A 19,987-nucleotide genomic window follows, 5' to 3' on the forward strand; every position below is an offset into this window, starting at 1 on the left:
GGCAAGGAAAGAACTGCAGTTTTCCTGCAGCATGAATGCATTTGCCCCCAGCAACCTATTAGGCAGTTTTTTCTTCTGTACTGAAAATTAGCCGTTATGGTGACCATGGTTGCATTTGTATGTAACGATAAGCCAGAATTCTGGCTATCGCCTTTTCCCATCACCTGGAATGACAAAAAATTTCAAATTAGGAACTGAACAGCAAGAGGGCTGGTGTTCTATTGGAGTGTAGGGATGCAGGTGGCGCAGAGGTTTAAACTGCTGTGCTGCTAGGCTGGTTGATCAAAAGGTCGCCAGTTTGAATCTGCACAACGGGTGAGTTCCCATTGCTCTGTCCCAGCTCATGCCAGCCTCTATTGGAACCCTGCTACAAATCAGGAAATGGAAACCAGCTGCATAGCCCAGCTTCGTATACTGGCTTGTTAGAGGAGTGACAACCAGGAAACCCAGTTCAAATGTAGCACAGACTTTTGACTTCTGATGAGTTCTTGGTTTATTTATCCACTCCTCTTAGGAATAGCTAAGTAGGAGCAGTTGGCCAGCATGCACAAGCATTCTGCTTGCAAACGATAAGTCAGGATCAGATTCTCTAGAATTCTGATTTATTTAACGTGAATGCTGCTGATTTCTTGAATTATACTTTCAAGAATGTGACCAGTCTTTCAGTGTTTGCCACAATAGGGCTGCCTGCATTGCTGTATCATTACTGGGATGTATAGAACTGATAAGTCAGTTGCTTAAATCCAAATCTGGGTGTGAATGGAAGTCCATTTACACAGCAGAGCTCTCTTGTATCTCCTGTATACTGCAACCCCCTTCATCTTTTCCAAAGCCATTCTTTGATATTTGCACAATTTTGACTGATTTCCCCCTCTGCCAGCATGGACCCTGATTACAAAGGGCAGCTTTTGTGGTGATTTATGATCAGGAGTGCAGAAAGGAGGACAGGAACGTCCTTTTATTTGAGTACTTTTTGGGATCCAGTTTAGTATAACTTACTTTTTAACATTTCAAGGGAAGCATTTAGTTTTTCGGATATCTTAATAGCATGAGTTAATAAACTCATTTAATATTTTAATAAACTCATGAGTTACAGCCTACTTCACCAGCTTCTATGGGCAAATGCTATACTTAACCCTTGAATCTGTAAACAGAAGGCTAACAGGGCTATACTATATTATTGTATTTTAAAATGTACAAGATACATATAAAAATATAAAATAGCTAACATTGTATCTGGAAACAAAAGATTTCTACTTACCTGTAGACACAGGATAAAGTATTTTGTTTGATTTCTTGCTTGTCTTTTTTAAAAAATACAGTATTCCTTAAAAAACACAGAGCTTATTATCCATTGCTTGATAAACAAGCAAAGCAAGAAAGCGACCAAAGACTAAGCTGCTTTTTGAGTCCTGTGACTCCTGTGTTGCAGAAAAAGTAGTTTATATTTCATTACTCTCTGGTTTTGTTCTAATTCATTTACCTACATTCAGCTTACTTTCTATGCTAACTTGGTTGCTTAAAAGAAAATCTAACTTCTAACTGCTTCCTTTCCCTTCTCACATGTAGCCATTGCTGCTTACGTGAGAATAGTGCCTGTATCACAGGATATGTTCCATGGGGTATGGTCACAATTATGCCCGTCATAATTAAGCTATTTATGAGTTGAATAAATTCAACAAAGGCATGGTGTAGGGGAACTAGTGATAAACACAGACTGCAGTATTTGAATTGTCCTAGCTGTTTGCTATAAGTAATATAAGCACTGAAATGGGTGTCCATAACTAACAGCAGATAGGGAATTACTTGTAGCGTTTTTATACTATTGCTGAGCTGAAAGGAGCCATCTGAACAGGAATCTCTCTCTCTCATGCACACATGTGCAGAGAAAAAGAATATATGAGGAGGGGCTGAGAGGCAGAAAGAAGATATGGTAAAAAGGAGGAATTAGATGTACAACTATCTACAGATTTACAGAGATTTCCATTTGTTTGATGATTCCATTTTTTCTATCTGACGGAGACCTGCAGGAGAATATAAGAGGGAATGGATTTTGCTGGTTTTTGCAGAAAAGCTTCAGTATTCCTCTTTCATAATAGCTAATGAGTCTCTCATGTAAGAGAATAGTGCATGCTCAAATTACATCTTCATGCACATGATTTCATATATTAATAGCTGGCTGATTCTTTGAGTGCTGGTCCTTCTGTAACTAACATGTCAACATCCACACACAAGTGGGAGGTATGAACAGGCTTGAGAAATTTGCTGAGGTGCAGAAGATTCCCAGGAGAGAAATCCTCCAAACAGTGAAAGGAAACTAAAGCTTGCTAAATATGCACAGAATGTTGGATGACTGCTTGCAGGGGTAAGCATGTAAAATGGGGTGTGGAGAAGGGATGGTGTGAGTACCCATTGCACTGTTACTCAAAGATTAGGTAAAATGTTCAGATTAAGTACAAATAGTCCTTAAAGCAGTGAGGTTCAAAGATATGTCCTTAAAGTTATATATCTTGGTAGGGAGGAAAGATAACTTACTAATATAGAAGCCATGACAATATGAATATTCAAACTTCATTAACCCAAATAGTTTTGTTTACTGATTTCACTCCTTGCATGGAGCTATATATAAAGGAGCACTGCCTGACTCACACATTGGTTTGGAACATACCTGACATCTTTTTAAAAATATTCAAATTGCCATAAGATACCACTGTAACTCATTTACAAGTTGAGGTCCTGAGAGCTGATACAGTGAAGGATATGAAATGTGTATCTTGCAATTTCCAAGTCAATTTTTTCCTGCACAGTTATTTTACTGGGTGGTCTTGGACAAGCCAGCCTCAGTCTCCCTTCTGCAATATCTATTCCTTTGCCTGCGCTCATGGAACTGAATATGCTAAATGCACAAATGCTGAAATTGCATACAAGATCGCAGTATTTGCTGGATCGGGATTATCACAAGGTTTGCAGACATTCATGCCCACCCCTCAAAAATAGAGAAGGAACTGGGCCAGTGAGGAATGAGCGTGCACACTGGATCCAGAACACTGACTGCTGGAGTGAGGAGAATCAGGTGGGAAGAAGAATGGGACCAAGTGGCTGGAACCCTGAACTGAAGCACTCCTGTAACAGGTGGTTGCAGGACCCCATTTCTGGGGATAATAATAATGGCTTACCTGCTGTGGTTGCTGTAACAATGGATAAAATAATGTATGTGTAATGTTTGGAAACGAGAGCAAACAACTTCAACTGAGAAAATCCTGTGTGTACATTACACAGGCTATTTTAAATAGCTGACATTTTCTCATCTTCATCGCCTGTCTGTGAACTGTATCGCAAGAGGATGGCAAGATTCAGAGCAGCAATCCTGCTAAGTGTGCCTCTCTGCTAAGTTTGGTGTATCTTAAATGTATAGATACCAATTCCTCATTCATGGCATCCCTAATGAAAAGAAGAGGTCTGGTTTTCATAGTCTGACAGAAGGCGGATACAGTGCTCAGATTAGCAGTTTGAACAAAAACCTGGCAGATGGAGCGGCATTCTTTCTATCCATAGGCTGCTTTCCACAAAAGCACTAAGTTAGGACCCAGTGGAAATGTTGCCTGATCAGACTAACTTCTTCTTGAGTAATGGCCAATCGCTGAGCAGCAAGAGAAGAAGAGCTGTGAGTAGGAAGCCCTGAAAAGCGGGTTTAAAATATTAAATCAGAAACGCAGCATTTCTAGCCATGGACACTCTGCTAGAGGCAAGGTGCTGGACATGCAGCTGATTCAGTGCTTAAACCAGGGGGTGCTAACACAGCTGGAGGCTGCAGGACTGGAGGAGAGTTGGAGCAGTGATTTCCACAGAATGCCTTATTTTGCAAAACTCATGTTCCTGATCCTTTGCTTGGTCCTTCTTGCGGAGAGCAGGAAGCACCGGAGGAGGAGGTGGGCAGGACAAGTAGAAATACAGAAAGCAAGGTAAGAAAGGACTTGACAAAGTGAGATTATCTTTCTCTCAGCTCTCACTATATTTTCGCCAAGAAAATACATGGTAAATGTAATTCTGCAAGAGCTATGTTCTGCTACACACCATCTGTTTGACAAGTGCACGTACTACAGTTATCGGGGTGATAAACTGGGAAACTTGCCTCCCTGGATAATTCTAAATTGCTTTCTTTGTTGCTGTGAGAACGAATGTAACCAACCAGGTTTCCAATGGTTTTAAAAGATAATGTTGTTGAATTCGTTCCCAGGCACAAGCAGTTGCATTTGCAGCTGCACAATCTGGAATGGCTCACACTAAGTCAGTGGAGCTAATTTCATTGAGTCCAAAGACTGTGGAAGGGAATATAGACTTTATTTTAATATTTAGAAAAGACCTGGTAAGTTGAAGTTTCAGAATATTCAGCCTGAACATGAGAATGTTTACTTAGACGGAAGTACTGCTTAATCCAGTGAGGCTTGTTCTCCAGTCAATGTGCAAAACATTGCTGCCTGTTTGTTTATTGTAAAATATCTAATTTTATTTAGGTATTTAAACATCTTAATATGGGCACTGGTCTGTGTGTGTGTTTAAAAAAAAATCTACATCTTTTGGCAAATTACTTGGCAATTTTTAATTCTTTTTTCTGACGATAAGACAACGAAAGCTGAAGAGACTGAATGGGACAGAAGCTCAATGAATAGTTTAAATTAGAAAACATAATCTTCCAAAAACTGTCAAGCAATCCTGAATATATTATTCATCTTTGTGTTGAGTTATGTCATCCAGTGACTCTTGCATTTTATAATTCTCTTGCCCTCACTAAGACCTTATACACAAAGATGGGTTAATCCATTTCATTAAATGGAAAGACTATGACCTTCATCTTTTTATTGGTTGTGTTTTCTTTAGCATGCCCCTTGGAAGCCAGATCATTTAAAGTCATGGATAGCCTTTGATACACAAGCATTCCAGGAAAATCTATATTAAAGCTGCAAAGTTTGTCCATCTGCTGCTTAATTCAAGAGCATATGCTTAACCTTAGAGGTACCTTGCTCTTGGGCTTTGCACATGGGTTGATTCTTGCTGTACTTCCCCTGGATAAGAGCTATACAATGATTTAGATTATTTGTTTTATTGAACCAATGTTGCTGATGTGATGACCACTTATAGCCACTTCCATTGGCAAAGCTGGTTCACATCATTTTACTGAGCTATTTCTTCTGCTTTTTACATTTACAGACCAAATTTGCATCAACTGAGAATACTGCTATTTTTAAAGAGGGGTTAACTAATTCTTTGTTTAATAATTCAATTTAGAATCTGAAATTTTGCATCATCGTAAGGAACAACCCCAAATCCCTAATACTCTGCAGGATTCATTAATCAAACTACGACTGTGACATAGTTCCATCAAGGTTTCTTGAAAGGGAACAGTGCAGTTCTTGGTGAATTCCAGTCTTTGTGTTAAAAGCCAAAGAAGGTTTGCACCCAGTACCATTTCATATGGGGAACATCTTTAAATAAACAGGACTAACGATGGCATAACAAAGTACCAGATTCCAAATCCTCATACTGGAACAAGTTTGCTGATGGCAAAGAATCTAAGCAGTCAGCAGCAACAATGGTCTGATAAAAGGAATCATCTTATACACTGCATAATTCTTATCCAGGGAAGCAGGGCAAGAGTCAACCCATGCACAACGTCCAAGAGCAACATACCTATAAATTTAAGCATCTGCTCCGGTTTAAAGAGCAGATGGACAAACATGCAGCTCTGCTACAGATTTTCCTGGAATGCTCATAGCCTTGAAGGCTTCTACAGGATGATTTCAGCACATCATTTTTCTTTGCATGTAGGAATACTTATGCCGAAAACATGGTCTCTTGCTTATATTCCCCTCTGATCTGGTCTTTAAAACTTCATGAGGATATTGAACACCAAATACAGCATTTTCACATGTATTATTCTATGGTGATGGTGGTGGGAATTGCATCAGAATTATCCCGTAATCATATCAGGAAATCTCTATAGATCCTCCTGGAAATTATTATGGATAAACCTTAAACATTGGCATTTAATGCAATCCCTTTCAGAAAATGTACAAGGATTAACTTCAGGGTTATGTACATTGCTTATTACTATTCATTTAAGTATAATAAAGGAAGTAAGAGTAAAGACCACCTCAGGCTGTTAAAAAAATATTTTTGTGATCATGAACCCCAGTGCATGATTGTGTGGAGCAAAAAGTGCCAGTGGTTTACACAAAGAACACGTGCAGAATTTTAAAGTTACTTGTTGCAGGCAGTATCCATTCATTCATTTGAATCCCACCCTTTTCCTCTGGAGATAGCTTACATAATTCTCTTCCCCCTTTCGGTCTTATCCCTGCCCTGTGAGGTTGATTGGGCTGAAAGTCTGTGACTGGCCCAAAGTTACCCAGTTGGTTCCATGGCTGAACAGTGACTAGAACCCAGCTCTTCTCAATTCCAGGCCCACACTCTTAACCAGGATGCCACACTCTCTCACTCTCTTTATATCTGCACTTACCTGAGAATAAGCTTCATGGAACATGGTAAGACTTACTTCTGAGTAAACTTGCACAGTATTCCCCTGTGATGGAAAGTATTCCAGCACATTGTGGTTTAGGACATCCTTCCCCATCTGTTGCCATCCAGTTGTGTTGGACTATGTCCTGGATGGAGGACTTTGGGATGGAGATACTGGGACTGACCATCCGTCACATTTTGAGGGCAACAGGTTCGGGACGGCTGGTTTAGGCCACGGGTGGGCGTAAAGTATATCTCAAAATGTTGTGGACACCCATCTTCCAACATTCCTGACCATTGGTCACCTTGGCAAGAATTTGGTTGAAATCCCAAACATCCAATATCCAAATTCCAAACGTCTGAAGAACTACTTTCTGACCACTACTAGTTTAGCCTACAATTTTCCATTACTGCTACTATCCAGCATTTATTTAAACAGTGTGACTGAGATGGTGAAAAATCAAGGACTGACAAGCAAGAAGTGAAAAGACAGCTAAAGCAAATATAAAAACAATGCCTCGAGGATTGTACTATTGAAGTAGCAGGTCATGATTATGTGCAGGATTGGCCCTCTCCCTCTTTCTCTCTGCCCCCCCCGCTTCCTCTCTCCTCCCCCCCCCACACACACACAGCTACCCTCAGCCAAAAGGTTTCCAGAGCAGCTTAGATAAGATTGATATGATCCAGAACAAGCGGTCCCTAAAGACAAGTCCTGAGAAGAAGGGGAAACTCAGAAGATGGGGAGATGGGGAAAACAATCAAACTGAGACACCAGTCTTAAAGTTCCAGTGGGCAATATCTAATGCTGGCTGTTTACCATCAGTAAAGACATTGCACCTTTGTGCTTTGTCCTTTCATCTTAAGAAATGCAGGGTGACATATAGGGGGCTAACTTTTAATCTACGCAGCAACCCCATAGGAAGGTGACTTTCCAGGAAACTTAAGGCTACCCGGGGAATTTCAGGACTGAGTGGGAATTTGAGTCCAGCGCCCCCTTCCTTACCAGTGCAAGAGCTCTGCAAGAGGGGCTGCATCATCCAGAAGTTCTTCACACACATGCACATGCCCTGTTTTGGATCCTGAACTCTGTGGACAGGAAATTTCTCCAGCCAGGGGTGGGCCAGAATTTGTGGGTGAAGCTAGGATGTTGGGACTTCCTAAGTGCCCTGGAATGTCCAGTGATTCCACATCTGAGGTCCTTTGCCAGCCACAATCATCAAGGCTAATAAAGGATGCATTTCTCCTACCCCAAAAGGAACAGGCCCAGGAAAAGGGAGATGAAATAATTGGCTGTACTCTGAGAACACTTCAAAGGAAACTGTACCACCTCCACATCCGTACGTAGGCACCAGTTTTGGAAAGTGAGATTGGATGGTCAGGTGGAACTCTCCAGGGGAATGGCACTCCCACACAAAACTGATAGTATATTTCAAAAGATTTGGACAAGGGGTAATTTGAAAAGCCTCACAGTAAGGATAGACAGCTTCTATTCTGTTTTGCAGAGCAATCCTTGTGGAGAGATCTTAAGGCGGGTGAATGGTATTATCCAAAGCTCTGCTGAACTCATGCTGGCGTGGCAAAAGGCAAATGGGAAGGGAATAATTTAAGCCACTTCCAGGGCTACATTTCCCCTCATGTTGGAGCATGTCTGGGGACTAGGATTTAGCAGATAGGTACTGTTAGTCACTTTAAAGATTTGTGTTTAGGAAGGGCAGGCTTTAAATAGTCTAGATAATTATTTTAAAGAGTGGCAACTGCAGGAACTGCCTGCTAGCCATCCAGCACGATTGGATTTCAGATGTGCTGGATGATGGGAGTTGTTCTGACAGTGGGAGGATGGTGCAAGGAGGGTGGTGGTCGCTAGCAGAGGAAGCACTGGATTGTCTGTCAAGCACACCATGGAAAGCATTCAGGGTTGCTTGTCATCAAGTGTTTTAGCCACTGTCTCTTTTGCCTATGAAAAAAGATGACCCATTTGCAGTGTGTCCCCATGATGGTGAAATGCGCAGCAACTGGAGATGTATGGATTTGACTGGCATTCCTGGCTGTCCGTATGGCCTAGCTCAGTGGCACAGCACCATCCGCATGCAAAAGCTCCCAGGCTTCAGTCCCTGGCATTGTAGGTTGAAAGGATTAGGCAGCAGGTGATGGGAACTACCTCAGCTTGAGACCTGGGGAGTCACTGTCAGCCCGGCAGGCAATACCAGGCTAGATGGCCCAACAGCCTGACGCAGTTCACACCAGCTTCTCATGTTCCCAGTCTAGTTTTTCCTCTTCTGGGTTCTGTTTAGGTCATGATGGCAGCTATTGCTGATGTTTGAATTCATCCTCTACAAGTTCAGCATGCACTAGAACTGAAATATTAAATCAGTGAATACATTGTCTGAAAAGCACAGAGAGATCCCTCAAGGCAGCTTTTCCCCTTGTAGCACTGCCTCTCCCAAGTTTCTCCTACCCACCAAAACAGGGCAGCAAGGTCCATGAAGAAGTTAAGGACCGTGCCAATCTATTCTCATATGGCTGTAGCTATACACAGATTTGAAATGGTCTAACAACCATTTTCTCAGCAATAATGACAATCGCTTCAATTCTCTGCGGGAAGCAAAAGTTTATATCAGTTTATGCTGTAAATATTGTGTTTGCATCCTTGTATGCTAAGAGAACCTACTCAAAGACAGACTAAATTTGAGGGTGGCCACCGTTCACCAAAAAAGAGGACAGAAGGGGGCACAGGTTTGCATAAAATGCACATATGCTAATTTATGCTATGCAATATGCTAATTAATATGGTTGCAGATTTTGAAATACTACTATAGTAATCATGTGCTATAGTATAGCATATGATTATATAGTAAGGTAAAGGCAAAGGTTTCACCTTGACATTAAGTCCAGTCATGCCTGACTCTAGGGGGCAGTGCTCATCTCCGTTTCCTGGCCGAGGGAGCCAGCGTTTGTCCGCAGACAGTCTCCGTGGTCATGTGGCCAGCATGACTAAACACCGAAGTGCACGGAATGCTGTTGCCTGCCCACCGAAGTGGCACCTTTTTATCTACTTGCATTTGCATGCTTTTGAACTGCAAGGTCAGCAGGAGCTGGGATGGAGCAACGGGAACTCGCCCGGTTGTGCAGATTCGAGCCGGTGACCTTTCGATCAGCCGGCACAGTGGTTTAAACCATTGCGCCACCTGCAGTCCCTTGGTTATATAGTATAGGATTATTATTATATATAGCAATCCTACAGATACTAATTATATAGTATAGGATTACTATAATTTCAGCAGAATTGTAATTGTAAAAATTGTGACCAGGTGATTTGTGCACCTACTTGTTCCAGGTGCTAATTGTTGATGTGCAATTCTGAGCATCCTGCTGCCTTTTTACGATTTTCTCTCTTTAAATCAGGTGGCCCTTGAAACAGTGGCTGCTCTCAAATAGAGGATAATCCCTGAAGCCCTTGAAAGAAAGGACAATCCTGTGTAAAGTGGGACACGTGCCCCCCCACAAAGTTCTAGCATTCCCCAAGATTCTTTCTGCAAGAAAGGAATAGTGTGTGTGGGGGGGGGGGAGATGCTTTGGAGAGCTGGTCATGGCCTTTTAAGTGGCATCAGAAATGCCCAGATGGCAGGCTCCGATTAATTGGAGCTCCATTTTAATCTTCCACCAAGCTGTTAATCGATTAATGCTTTCTGCCGCAGCAAAGAATGGAATGATTTCACATGGCAGTGGGCTTCATAAAGCCTTCCTTTTCCCTGCCTTCAGACATTTGTAGATGAAAAGGGTTTATGTGAGCAGTTTCTTCTGCTTCTGGTGGGCTGCAAAAGTGGCATTAACAAGGTTTTCTGTAAGGTCTGCCAGGTAGCACGATAATCTTCAGAACCCACAGTTTTAAAAGATTAATTTCTGATCTCCTCATGTAGCTTTTCAATGTGCATGTATTTTTCAGTGTGTCGAACAAAATCACTCACTGAAGCCTAAAAGTTTGGACTTTGTTGTACATTGCTCTATGTGCCTGGCAGATGAAGCTTGTGATTTATACATTAAATAAAAATATATTTAGAATTTCAAAGGTCAGTGTAGACTAGTATAGATCTGCTACCAAATCTGTGGAGATGCATAGTTTTGTTCAATGTTAAGCATAAATTTAGCATGCTTACCAGCAACGCTTTTCGCATAGCGAGAAAAGAGCTGTGTTCCTATATATCAGGGCAAGGTATACTTCTGGCCTTTCATATGGGTGCCCGGCTTGGGAATATGGGAACTGAAGACATTTAATTCTGGAACCTTCAGATTAATTGCAGGCTTCCTGCGCAACCGGCACATTGGAGGAATTAGATGAGTCATATTGAGAGCTTGAGTAGTGAAACACGAGTAAGCGGGTTTCAGTGCAAATTCTGGGTCTTCTAAGGTCTCTTCTGCTCCTACAGAGATACTGACTGGGCTGGACCCCCTGTGGTTGCTGCTAACTTTTTTGAAGCCATGCACACAACTGCTGCTTGTGTGATCAGCAGCCTATCTACTCTCATCCTTCATTTCCTATTTTCTCCTTGTCTTCTTCTGCACCTGTCTTCTGAGATGCTTCTTTGCCTCCTTGTTCATAGCCTTCTTTCTGTCAGGATGGTTATCTGTGCTCCTTTACCTTTCTCCATTTAAAGAGCTGTCAGAAGATAGTCCAAACTCTGAAGGCTCATAAGAAGGGGTCCACCATATACAGAGCCAGATTGTTGGCCCACCTACCTCCAGAGGCCTTCAGAGAAGTGGCTTCCCCAGTCCTGTCGTGAGGTGCCAGAGGCTGGACCAGGACCTTCTGCTTGCAGTACAGGCAGGGCTGTCTTAACAGCATTATGGGCCCCGGGCAAAGCAGTGTACTGGGCCCCCTACGACAACTACAACTACTGTCAATTTTGGAAGCTTTCCAATTTTCCAAGCGTTAACATGCACAGATTAATATGGGGCCCACGGGCAAGTGCCCATCAGGCCCATGCGTTAAGACACCCTTGAGTACAGGCGCTCTTTCGCTGAGTGACTAGCCTGCCCCCCACATGAGGTCATTTTTAGAATGAATGAGAAGGATGTGATGTCTTCAGAGATGGCCCCCAGCAGTGTGGACAACTGATCCATTGATCTGTCTGGGCTTCTTGACTGAGAATATACCCAAGTAGTATATGCAGAAGTGCAATGGGCTCTCAAAGTGTGCATTTAGAGTGGTAAGTTCTAAAGTGCAAATGCTCATGCTGACAATTTTCCTTAGCCACATCTGCCAGATACTCCAAAAGTTCAGGCAGATGTGAGGATTCATATCAGCAAGCCTGTTCTAGTGTTGGCAGTTCCACCAGGAATGTGTCTTTGGTAAAGCTAGGAAGTCTCCTTCGCCCATTCAAGACCAAGTCTCCCCAAAACACATTGCATTACAACAGGGAGCGATATATTGGGAAATTAATTCTGCACCAGCAGCTACTGTGAGGATCATAGCTAAACTCCAAGGAATTCTGAGGGAATGGCCAGCTTCATGCCAATGCTACATCTCTGCAGGCTCTGGCCCCACTACAGTGCAGAAGATGTGGAAAATTGCAGTGCTTCTACCTTGAGTGAATGATCTCCAGTCACACCTACTGCAGGATTGGGCAGATGTTCCTAGCCCAAAGGAGGGAAGGCCAGGACAGTGAAATATGCAAGGATGCAGCATGCAGGTTCCTCTGTGGCTGGTAATGTCAGGCCCAGGGGTGCTCCTACTGAATTCCAGGACATGGCTTGGGGATGATTTAGTCAGCATAGCCGAGACATGATGGGCACTGTGGCTCAACAAACGTCTGGAGGGCCACATGTTCCCCATCCTGCTTTAGGTGTAGGCATTTCTTTGTAATACACTGATATTTCCAGCATAATTAGTGACATCTTACGTTATATGCCTTTTTGCCCCAGTAGCCATTTCTGTTGTTTAGCTTGTCTATCAGCCAATACTGGCTTAAACAAATGCTTTGCTTCTCCATATTCTCCTGTTCCTGACTTGTGGCAATGGTATTTACAATTTTCTAGATCTCACTGCCAGGGCAAAGGGCATGTGAATCTTAATTAATTCTAATCTCCCATTCTAAATCAAATGGGACAGGAGTGATTAGAAAACTAGACATTTTTATCTTAGCTAACTGTCCCCTCAGCATGGCTAGCATGACTATAATTAAATTTTTACATACATATATTATAGCAACTTTTCACCTGAGAAGTTACTCAGCCGTATTTCCATGCAGTTCATTCTGTTCATGCGACATACGATTTCCATATTTGCTTCTTAGGGTATTCTATTTCTTTTCTTTTCATTTCTATACTACACAGTGGCAGTTCACAAAGATTAAAAACCTTAAAAATACCATTTTGTACATAGTATAAAAGATCTTTACAAGCAAATATATAACAGACTGCACACACGTCCATATATACATTGAACTATTTTAACAATCAGAAATAAGAATGCCAAGACTTGAACGAAAAACCTCATCATAACCTGCCAAATACATGAAAATATAGGAAGGTCTGAACTGATACCCCAAAGATAATAATGCTGGTATCAGGTGGCCTCACTAAGGAGAATGTTCCATAATTGGAGGCCACCACCAAGAAGCCCCCCCCCCCCCCCCCGTTGCCACCTTCCAAGCCTCCTTCAGAGGAGGCAGCTAGAGGAAGGCCTTTGATGATGACTGTAGCAGGTGGCTAGGTCCATGCTGGGAGAGGTGGGTCCTGAGTAACAAAAGGCATTATACATCAAAACCAACACCATGAATTGGGTTCAGAAACTTATAGGCACCCCAGAATGGGAGCCAACATTATGGGTGCCTCTTTGGATCTTCTTGTCTTTGTTCGCAGTCCAACCACTGCATTTTTACAAGCTTCAGCTTCTGAACCATCTTCAAAGGAAGAGCATATTGCAGTAATCTCACTTGGCGGTTACTTGAGAATAGACGACCGAAAATATGTCAGATTCATTAATCTGTTTAGATTCATTTAAACATGCTTACTCATAGTCAAATTCAGATGTACGAAGAAGCAACTCTGTGCAAAACCAAATCTGTTCTGGATTAGAGCCTTCAGATGCAGGCCAATGGGCACGGGAATAATGGTGTAAATTTTAGACTGATGGGCTCTCCAGGTCCCTCAGGTGGCCACACCCCTTTCCTCACTCTTTAACCATTGGGTGGTTTCCCAGCTTTTGCCATCTTGCCCTATTCTAAAAGGTAGAAATGCGCCTCCTAAGCTTAGGCACTGGAAGTAACAGCTTTAAGCTGCAATGTCTTGGGGGTTTTATGTTTTCAGGCTCATTCCTTCTGCCTTTGGCCCTGCCCCTTTTAACTTTGGCTCCAACAACAACTAGAATGTGGGTTTTTTTGTTTTTGTTTTGGTGAGGACAGGAAATTAGACAGGTTATAGAATCTATAAGGCTACATGCTTTCTTTCCCAAAAGATCTTTTTACTTTTTCTAAACCCACTTTAAGATGAAATTTACTTTTGACAACTGTCAAAGATCACTACTCCAGTAATTATTCCTGAACTGACAGAATCTCAGGAATAAATCTCAAAGTGCAGGATCCCCTGTGATGCAGGAGTCCTTCCCCTCTCCAATGCCTCCTTGCTGTGGTTCTCGGTGCAAAGGCAGTGAACTGGCTTCTCCACATTTTCACAAGTCAGGATCACGTGTGCCTTTGGTTACCTGGCACAGCTCACCTTTTAACATTGTCAGATGGAGCCAAAGGGAAAAATAAACATACCTGTAGCCTTTGCTGGCCAGTGCCAGGGTGGGTACTTGCCCATTCCAATACCTGTGCACATGCAAATGTCTGCAGCTGAGCAACTATGGGTTTTAAAAACACTTTTCATAAATACTTCCAAATTTAGGGGAGAGGGAATTAAAACAATGCTTGACAAACCCAGGCAGCCCCTCCAAGCTGCTGCTGGAGCATTTTCAGGGGGCTGCCCATAGCTGCCAAGGCAGCAGCAAGGAGAGGGGCAGCGTGCCTTCACCTCATGGCAGCCAGGTTCAGATCACGCAAGAATCCGGCGTGGGTGACGCAATCCCTGCAACCTCCCATGGATTTTCAGGGCCACTTATGAGACAATCTTCAGTCACTTTCACAGAGCCTTCCCAGGTTGTTATGACACACTGACCTTCTTTGGCTTATTATATTATTCCGTGGCTTATTATGATATTCATATTGTATGTATGTATGTATGTATGTATGTATGTTGGTCATGTATGAATTGAGGATCACTTCCTGCCAGGTTGCTTGTTTCTGGGCAACCAGCTACCCTGCCAGCCCATGGCTTGTTTTAGGTGTTGCTCTGTGCACATCATCTGAACGTAGGCATTGGGTGCAGTGTGGGCAAGCTAGTCACTCAGCAAGAGCACCAAAAAACCCATATCCCTCTTGTCACAGTTGCTACACCCCCTCCCCTCCCCTCCCCTCCCCTCCCCTCCCAGGTTTACTGTGGGTTGTTCACGGAATAACATAGCTTATTTGCAGGGTGGGCTATGTTGCAAATTCACACATTTTTGTCTTCACTGAAACAGACAAGTAGTACTACTTGTTGTCTATTTAGACATGTTGGATGGACTAGCTGGAAAATAGTCGCTGAAGTGCTGGCCAGGTTCATGGAATAAGCACTAAGATAGGTGACATGGACGCATTTAATTTGCATGCTTTGAAGAGTTTCTCTATTTCAACTAATGCTGATAGACCCATGGGGACATGGGAAGGCCAGTGGAGGTGAGGCTGCCACTATACTGACCACGACACTACAGAGTTGTACCATGCACTGTCTTTCCTTCTTCTTCAAGGGCTTTTGCTGTGCTCCCAATTTGGCATGATGGCAGTGCTTGTGGGCTATGTAGACATGCTCCCAGTCTCATGGGGACTTAATGGCTCCCCCACTGTATGGGAATCCTTTGTGCTGAAGTGTGATTCCCATCTTTTTTCATTTACAGATGTCCCACAGAAAAAGTTCAACATTCATGATTTCTTTCTGGTACAGTGTTTAGAGACCGGGCATGACAACTGGTACTCTTGCTTTCCGTTTTAGCCACATATATAAAAAGAACCACGACATGACCAAAACTCGGACAGGAAAAAGCGAACAGCTCCTGAGAGTAGATGATCATGATTTCACTATAAGGCCTGCTTTTGGAGGTAAGAAATCGGCTCTTACTTATATTCCTTTGGTGCTGAACAGTTCAATGCATCTACATTTTCCTGCATCAACAGTAAAGCCACTGGCTGCTGTGTGATTAGTTCATTAGAGTCAAACCAATGGTGCTGAAAACAGAAAATGGGTATTCTAAATTTCCAGGACCATTTAAAAATAATATTCCCACCTTATTGCCAAACTGGCCTGCAATGGACCTGGTTTTCTAAATGCTATTTTATTTTTGAGAATTGTAGGTCCTATTTCTAATATGGAGAATGCTTACAATATGGAGAAGATCCACAAGGAACACCTTTGCTGATTTGACTTGAATCACACAGTTTCCCCGTTCTGGTTAATCAAAATATTTACTAGCATAGAGCAATTACCCTATGAGGATCTTCCCACCGTAAAAGGCAATGCATGCAACGCAGTGCATTTTTATTCAGTGCTAAATGCCACTGAGCTCAGTGGGGGGCTACTCCCAAGTAAAGTGTACACAGGATTTTAGCCCAGCAGTCCAATGCGATGTAGGTAGCAAAGTAAGGTCCACTGAATTCCGTGGGACTTAAGAACTTAGGAAAGAGTGCATAGAGTTGAGCCTCTTCTCTTTAAATTGCTTATATTTTCTTCTTTCAATATCATTGGTCTACAAGGAGAATACCTCGGAACTGAAAGTAGCTAAATTTTACCAGAATTGGGTCACTAATAAAGGAAAATTAAGTCCTGAGTATTAATTGGCTCCAGTTTCCAAGATACAGCTTCAGGTCAAAATTGTATCAACATAATTCAAAATTATGAGGGGGATGTGTGATTATGCTCCATAACTTTTCTGCAAAATGTGATATAGCAATGAGAATAGTGCCACACCAATCATTATAAATGTAGTTCACTCTGTGAAATCAGATGTGGTTCAGGAAGAACATATGGAGGGCTAAAGTCTGGGTCCACTGACATCGACAGCCCTGGATCAGCTGCATCCTGCGCATTGTCTTTATCATCATCTGAGTCTAGAGAGTAGGATTCTGGTGGATCTGGAATTGGCAAGTCCTCACCATGGGGTACAGGATGCAGTATGGATGGAATGTGCAATTGGGGGAACCATGCAAAAATAGCAGTCGCTACTATGATTGGTGGGTCCCTCCACATCATTGGGACTGCGAAAGGCATGGACTTCTTGTTTAGCTAATGATGCAGATAAGTTGCTCATGTAATGCAACAATAATGAGGGGGCCAACTCTGGTCATGATCCTCTATTTTGCATCCAAGATATTGGTGGCATGCCTTTTTTTACCACTGCCGTCATACTGCACTTTTGAGATGCAAATATAACCTTGCCGCAAATGTAGCAGAAGTTATCTGCATTGTTTACACAGTTTCAAGGCATCTTGGCTTCTGAGGGAAAATAGCATGCAAATGGCCCTTGGAAATGTTGGGCAATGACACTTTCACGAGCTACCAGATGTAACTGTATGATGAGTAGATCTGACCAAGACCAATGTACCTTGCAATAAAAGAACAACAGATTACAGTTAGGTAGTAATCTTTAGTCTCAAAGTGAAGATAAATTTATAGACTTCCATGTGGTACCATTTTCATTGTTCTACCATACTTTGTTGAGAAGTTACGAGGCATCATGATCATCAGACACCTCCTTCCCTGTAGGCAAATATACTTGCCTGTGCATAAATATTTGTGAAATATATTGAAAACTTTAGCCAACCAGCACCTTTATCACCTGTTCCTAATTCATCTAATCAAAATATGTAAGAATTAGCACATTTTATCTCAGAGGTTGATAATTTTACCAAAATTTGTAGACCAGTGTATTTTTGCTAATTTACATCTTCTTTCATCTATCAATCCCTTACACCATTGGTACTTGGGGATCAAGGTGAGTATGTCAAATAAAAGATGTTCTTCTATGTTAAAAGTATGAAAAGTTACTTCAGGAGAATGGTCCTGAAGATGATACCTACTTCAGGATATCAGGTAATGGTTTGTGAGAGATCTTACCTTTCCTCTGTGTATTTCACAACCTCCATGAAGATGTTTGTTTGTTTTACCAAGAAGTAATGGAGCCTTAATTGTGCAATCCTAAGTATGTCTATTCAGAAGTGAAACCTATTGATATAATGTATTCCTCAGTCAATGGATTTAGGATCGTAAGAAAAACCAACTTGTTGTCCAAACCTCTAAACTGCAACATTTAACACAGAGACAATATTTTATTTGTTAAAAAGCATGACTGACAATTTTCTCTTTCATTTCTCATTTCTCTTTAATATGCATTTCCTCTACAAATATTTAGCAATTTTTTAAAAAGAGCATCCTCAAAACCAGTTATTTTCCAGAAGTGGATGCCTTGTGTCCCTTCACATGTTTTGGCATACAGCTCTCATCAGCCGGAACCGTCATAGCCAATGGCGAGAGGCCATGAGAGTTGCCCACCCCTGCTTCACACAGAGCAGATGAACAGTGAAGGGATACGCTGGATTCAAGGGGGTTATATATGGGGTATGTAGAGATAACAGTGGCAAGGGAGCTTAGAAACGTCATGCTGGAAACTTCTGAAGCTCCATTGCCACCGTTATCTGTATATACCCTGTGTTTTCACGTGGAAGAGAGCAGGGACTTGCTCGGTAGCTTTGTCTGGAAATACTCACTGACCTTTTCCAAGTAGATCTAATTATCTCTTATGCTTTTTGTAAAGAAAGCATGTTGGCAGCAGATGCAGTACCTGAGTGCTGAGCTTGCTATAACTGCAGGCAGGCCCCATTTTAGCTGGAGCAAAACAATAACCAGGCTGCACTTTGACAGCAACTCAGCTTGACGTGACCGATCTGATTGTTGCTATTCGGATGCACCTCTTTCTCTCGATCTGGCCTAGAGCGGGGAGGGGGCTGTAGCTCACTGGCAGAGCGGGTCCTTTGCATGCAAAAGGTCCCAGTTTCATCCTGCAGCATCTCCAGGAAAGAAGGGCCACCTGGAGAGCCACTGCTAGTCACTGCAGCAATACCGGGCTAGAGGGACCAGAGGCTTTCCCCGTGTAAGGCATTCTCCTTTGCACCTGTGCTGTTCCACTGTACGGGTCAAATGTGTATCCACACCTCCTCATCTCAATCTGTTCATCGCGTGCAGTGGAATTCTTTTGCCCCTGCCTGCGGCAGAGCCCCTGCTAGGCTAATGTGGGATCACATTTGCTTTCAGTGTTATCTCGACACTATTGACCTTGCTGGAACTAGCAGATGTTCAGGTATTATTAACTACAAATATTAATATTTGAAGATTATGTAAATGTTTTGATTGGGCTGCCTTCCTCCAACTCTGTAAGCATAAGTATTTCATCTAGGACATCTCATATATATATATATTAACAGGGAGTCCAGGAATAAGCAGCTTTAGCTGATACTTAAAATAGCTGTATCTTTTCCATCGAAGAACAGCCTAATGCTTCCTGTGGCATGGAGTATTCCTCCCCCCAGCCTACCTCAATTTTCATACCAGCCAGTTCCTACTGGATGACATTTAATCAGGACATATGGTCTGAAGGTCTAAATGCCCCGCTTCAGTCACAAGGCTTGCGGTTAGCCTGACATAAACAAGGAGAACCACATTATCTGTCTATAAACGTTGCTGGCCATTTCTAAAGCCGGTGGAGGCTCTCTCCTCTGCAAACCACGGACATACAAACCACACAGTGTTGACACACACCCTGCTGAGGCAGCCTACCATCAAAGGTATCCGGGGTTGTTGTGCACAGATGTTGCAGCCCCAAACGGGTGGTACCAGGGTCTCCGAGGCTCAAGGCACACAGGGAAAAATGCAGATTTTTATATGGCCGTGTGTGTGTGTGTGTGTGTGTGTGTGTGTGTGTGTGTGTGTGTGTGAGAGAGAGAGAGAGAGAGAGAGAGAGAGAGAGAGAGAGAGAGAGAGATCTAAAGCTTGTGGGTATGTCTTGAAAGGACCCTGTCTCCTAAGGCGAACTCTATTTGTAAAAACGAATATATGGATAGGAAAGAGGACAGCATTTGATTTCATGGGGAAAAGACCTCAGGTGGAAAGATTCCAGTGTTTGGGGCAGGAGCAGTGGGCAAAATGCCAGCTAATCCAGTGGGTCTGATGCAGCGCCAATCATCAGGGCCCCAAATCCTTTATTTTCAGTTTCTTTATTTCAGCAATCGCCCGTGGCCAGCGGCGGGGTGGACAGTTGGCTTTCCTCAGAGATTCAGGGCTCAAATCGAAATATTTGGGTTGTACTCCAGAAAAAGCAAAGCAGAGCAAAGCAAAAGAAGGGGGAAGG

The 19,987-nt window shown here is 42.6% G+C and overlaps 1 protein-coding gene across 2 annotated transcripts in view; it reads left to right on the forward strand.

The window, feature by feature from the left end:
• The first annotated feature begins 26 nt into the window (after positions 1-26).
• Positions 27-19,987, forward strand: part of LOC123022184 (gamma-aminobutyric acid receptor subunit rho-2) — a 42,417-nt gene continuing 22,456 nt past the window's right edge. The window contains exons 1-2 of one of the 2 annotated variants that reach the window (XM_044427686.1): positions 27-3,962; positions 15,583-15,689. In XM_044427686.1, the coding sequence (XP_044283621.1) occupies positions 3,760-3,962; positions 15,583-15,689 (310 nt within the window). In that variant the 5' untranslated portion in view covers positions 27-3,759. Of the gene's footprint in view, positions 3,963-15,571; positions 15,690-19,987 lie in introns of those variants that run through there. The other variant, XM_044427696.1, reaches the window with a different exon arrangement.

The sequence above is a fragment of the Varanus komodoensis genome, unplaced genomic scaffold, assembly GCF_004798865.1.
Source record: "Varanus komodoensis strain SLA01 unplaced genomic scaffold, ASM479886v1 scaffold1, whole genome shotgun sequence".
In the NCBI taxonomy this organism is placed as follows: domain Eukaryota; kingdom Metazoa; phylum Chordata; class Lepidosauria; order Squamata; family Varanidae; genus Varanus; species Varanus komodoensis.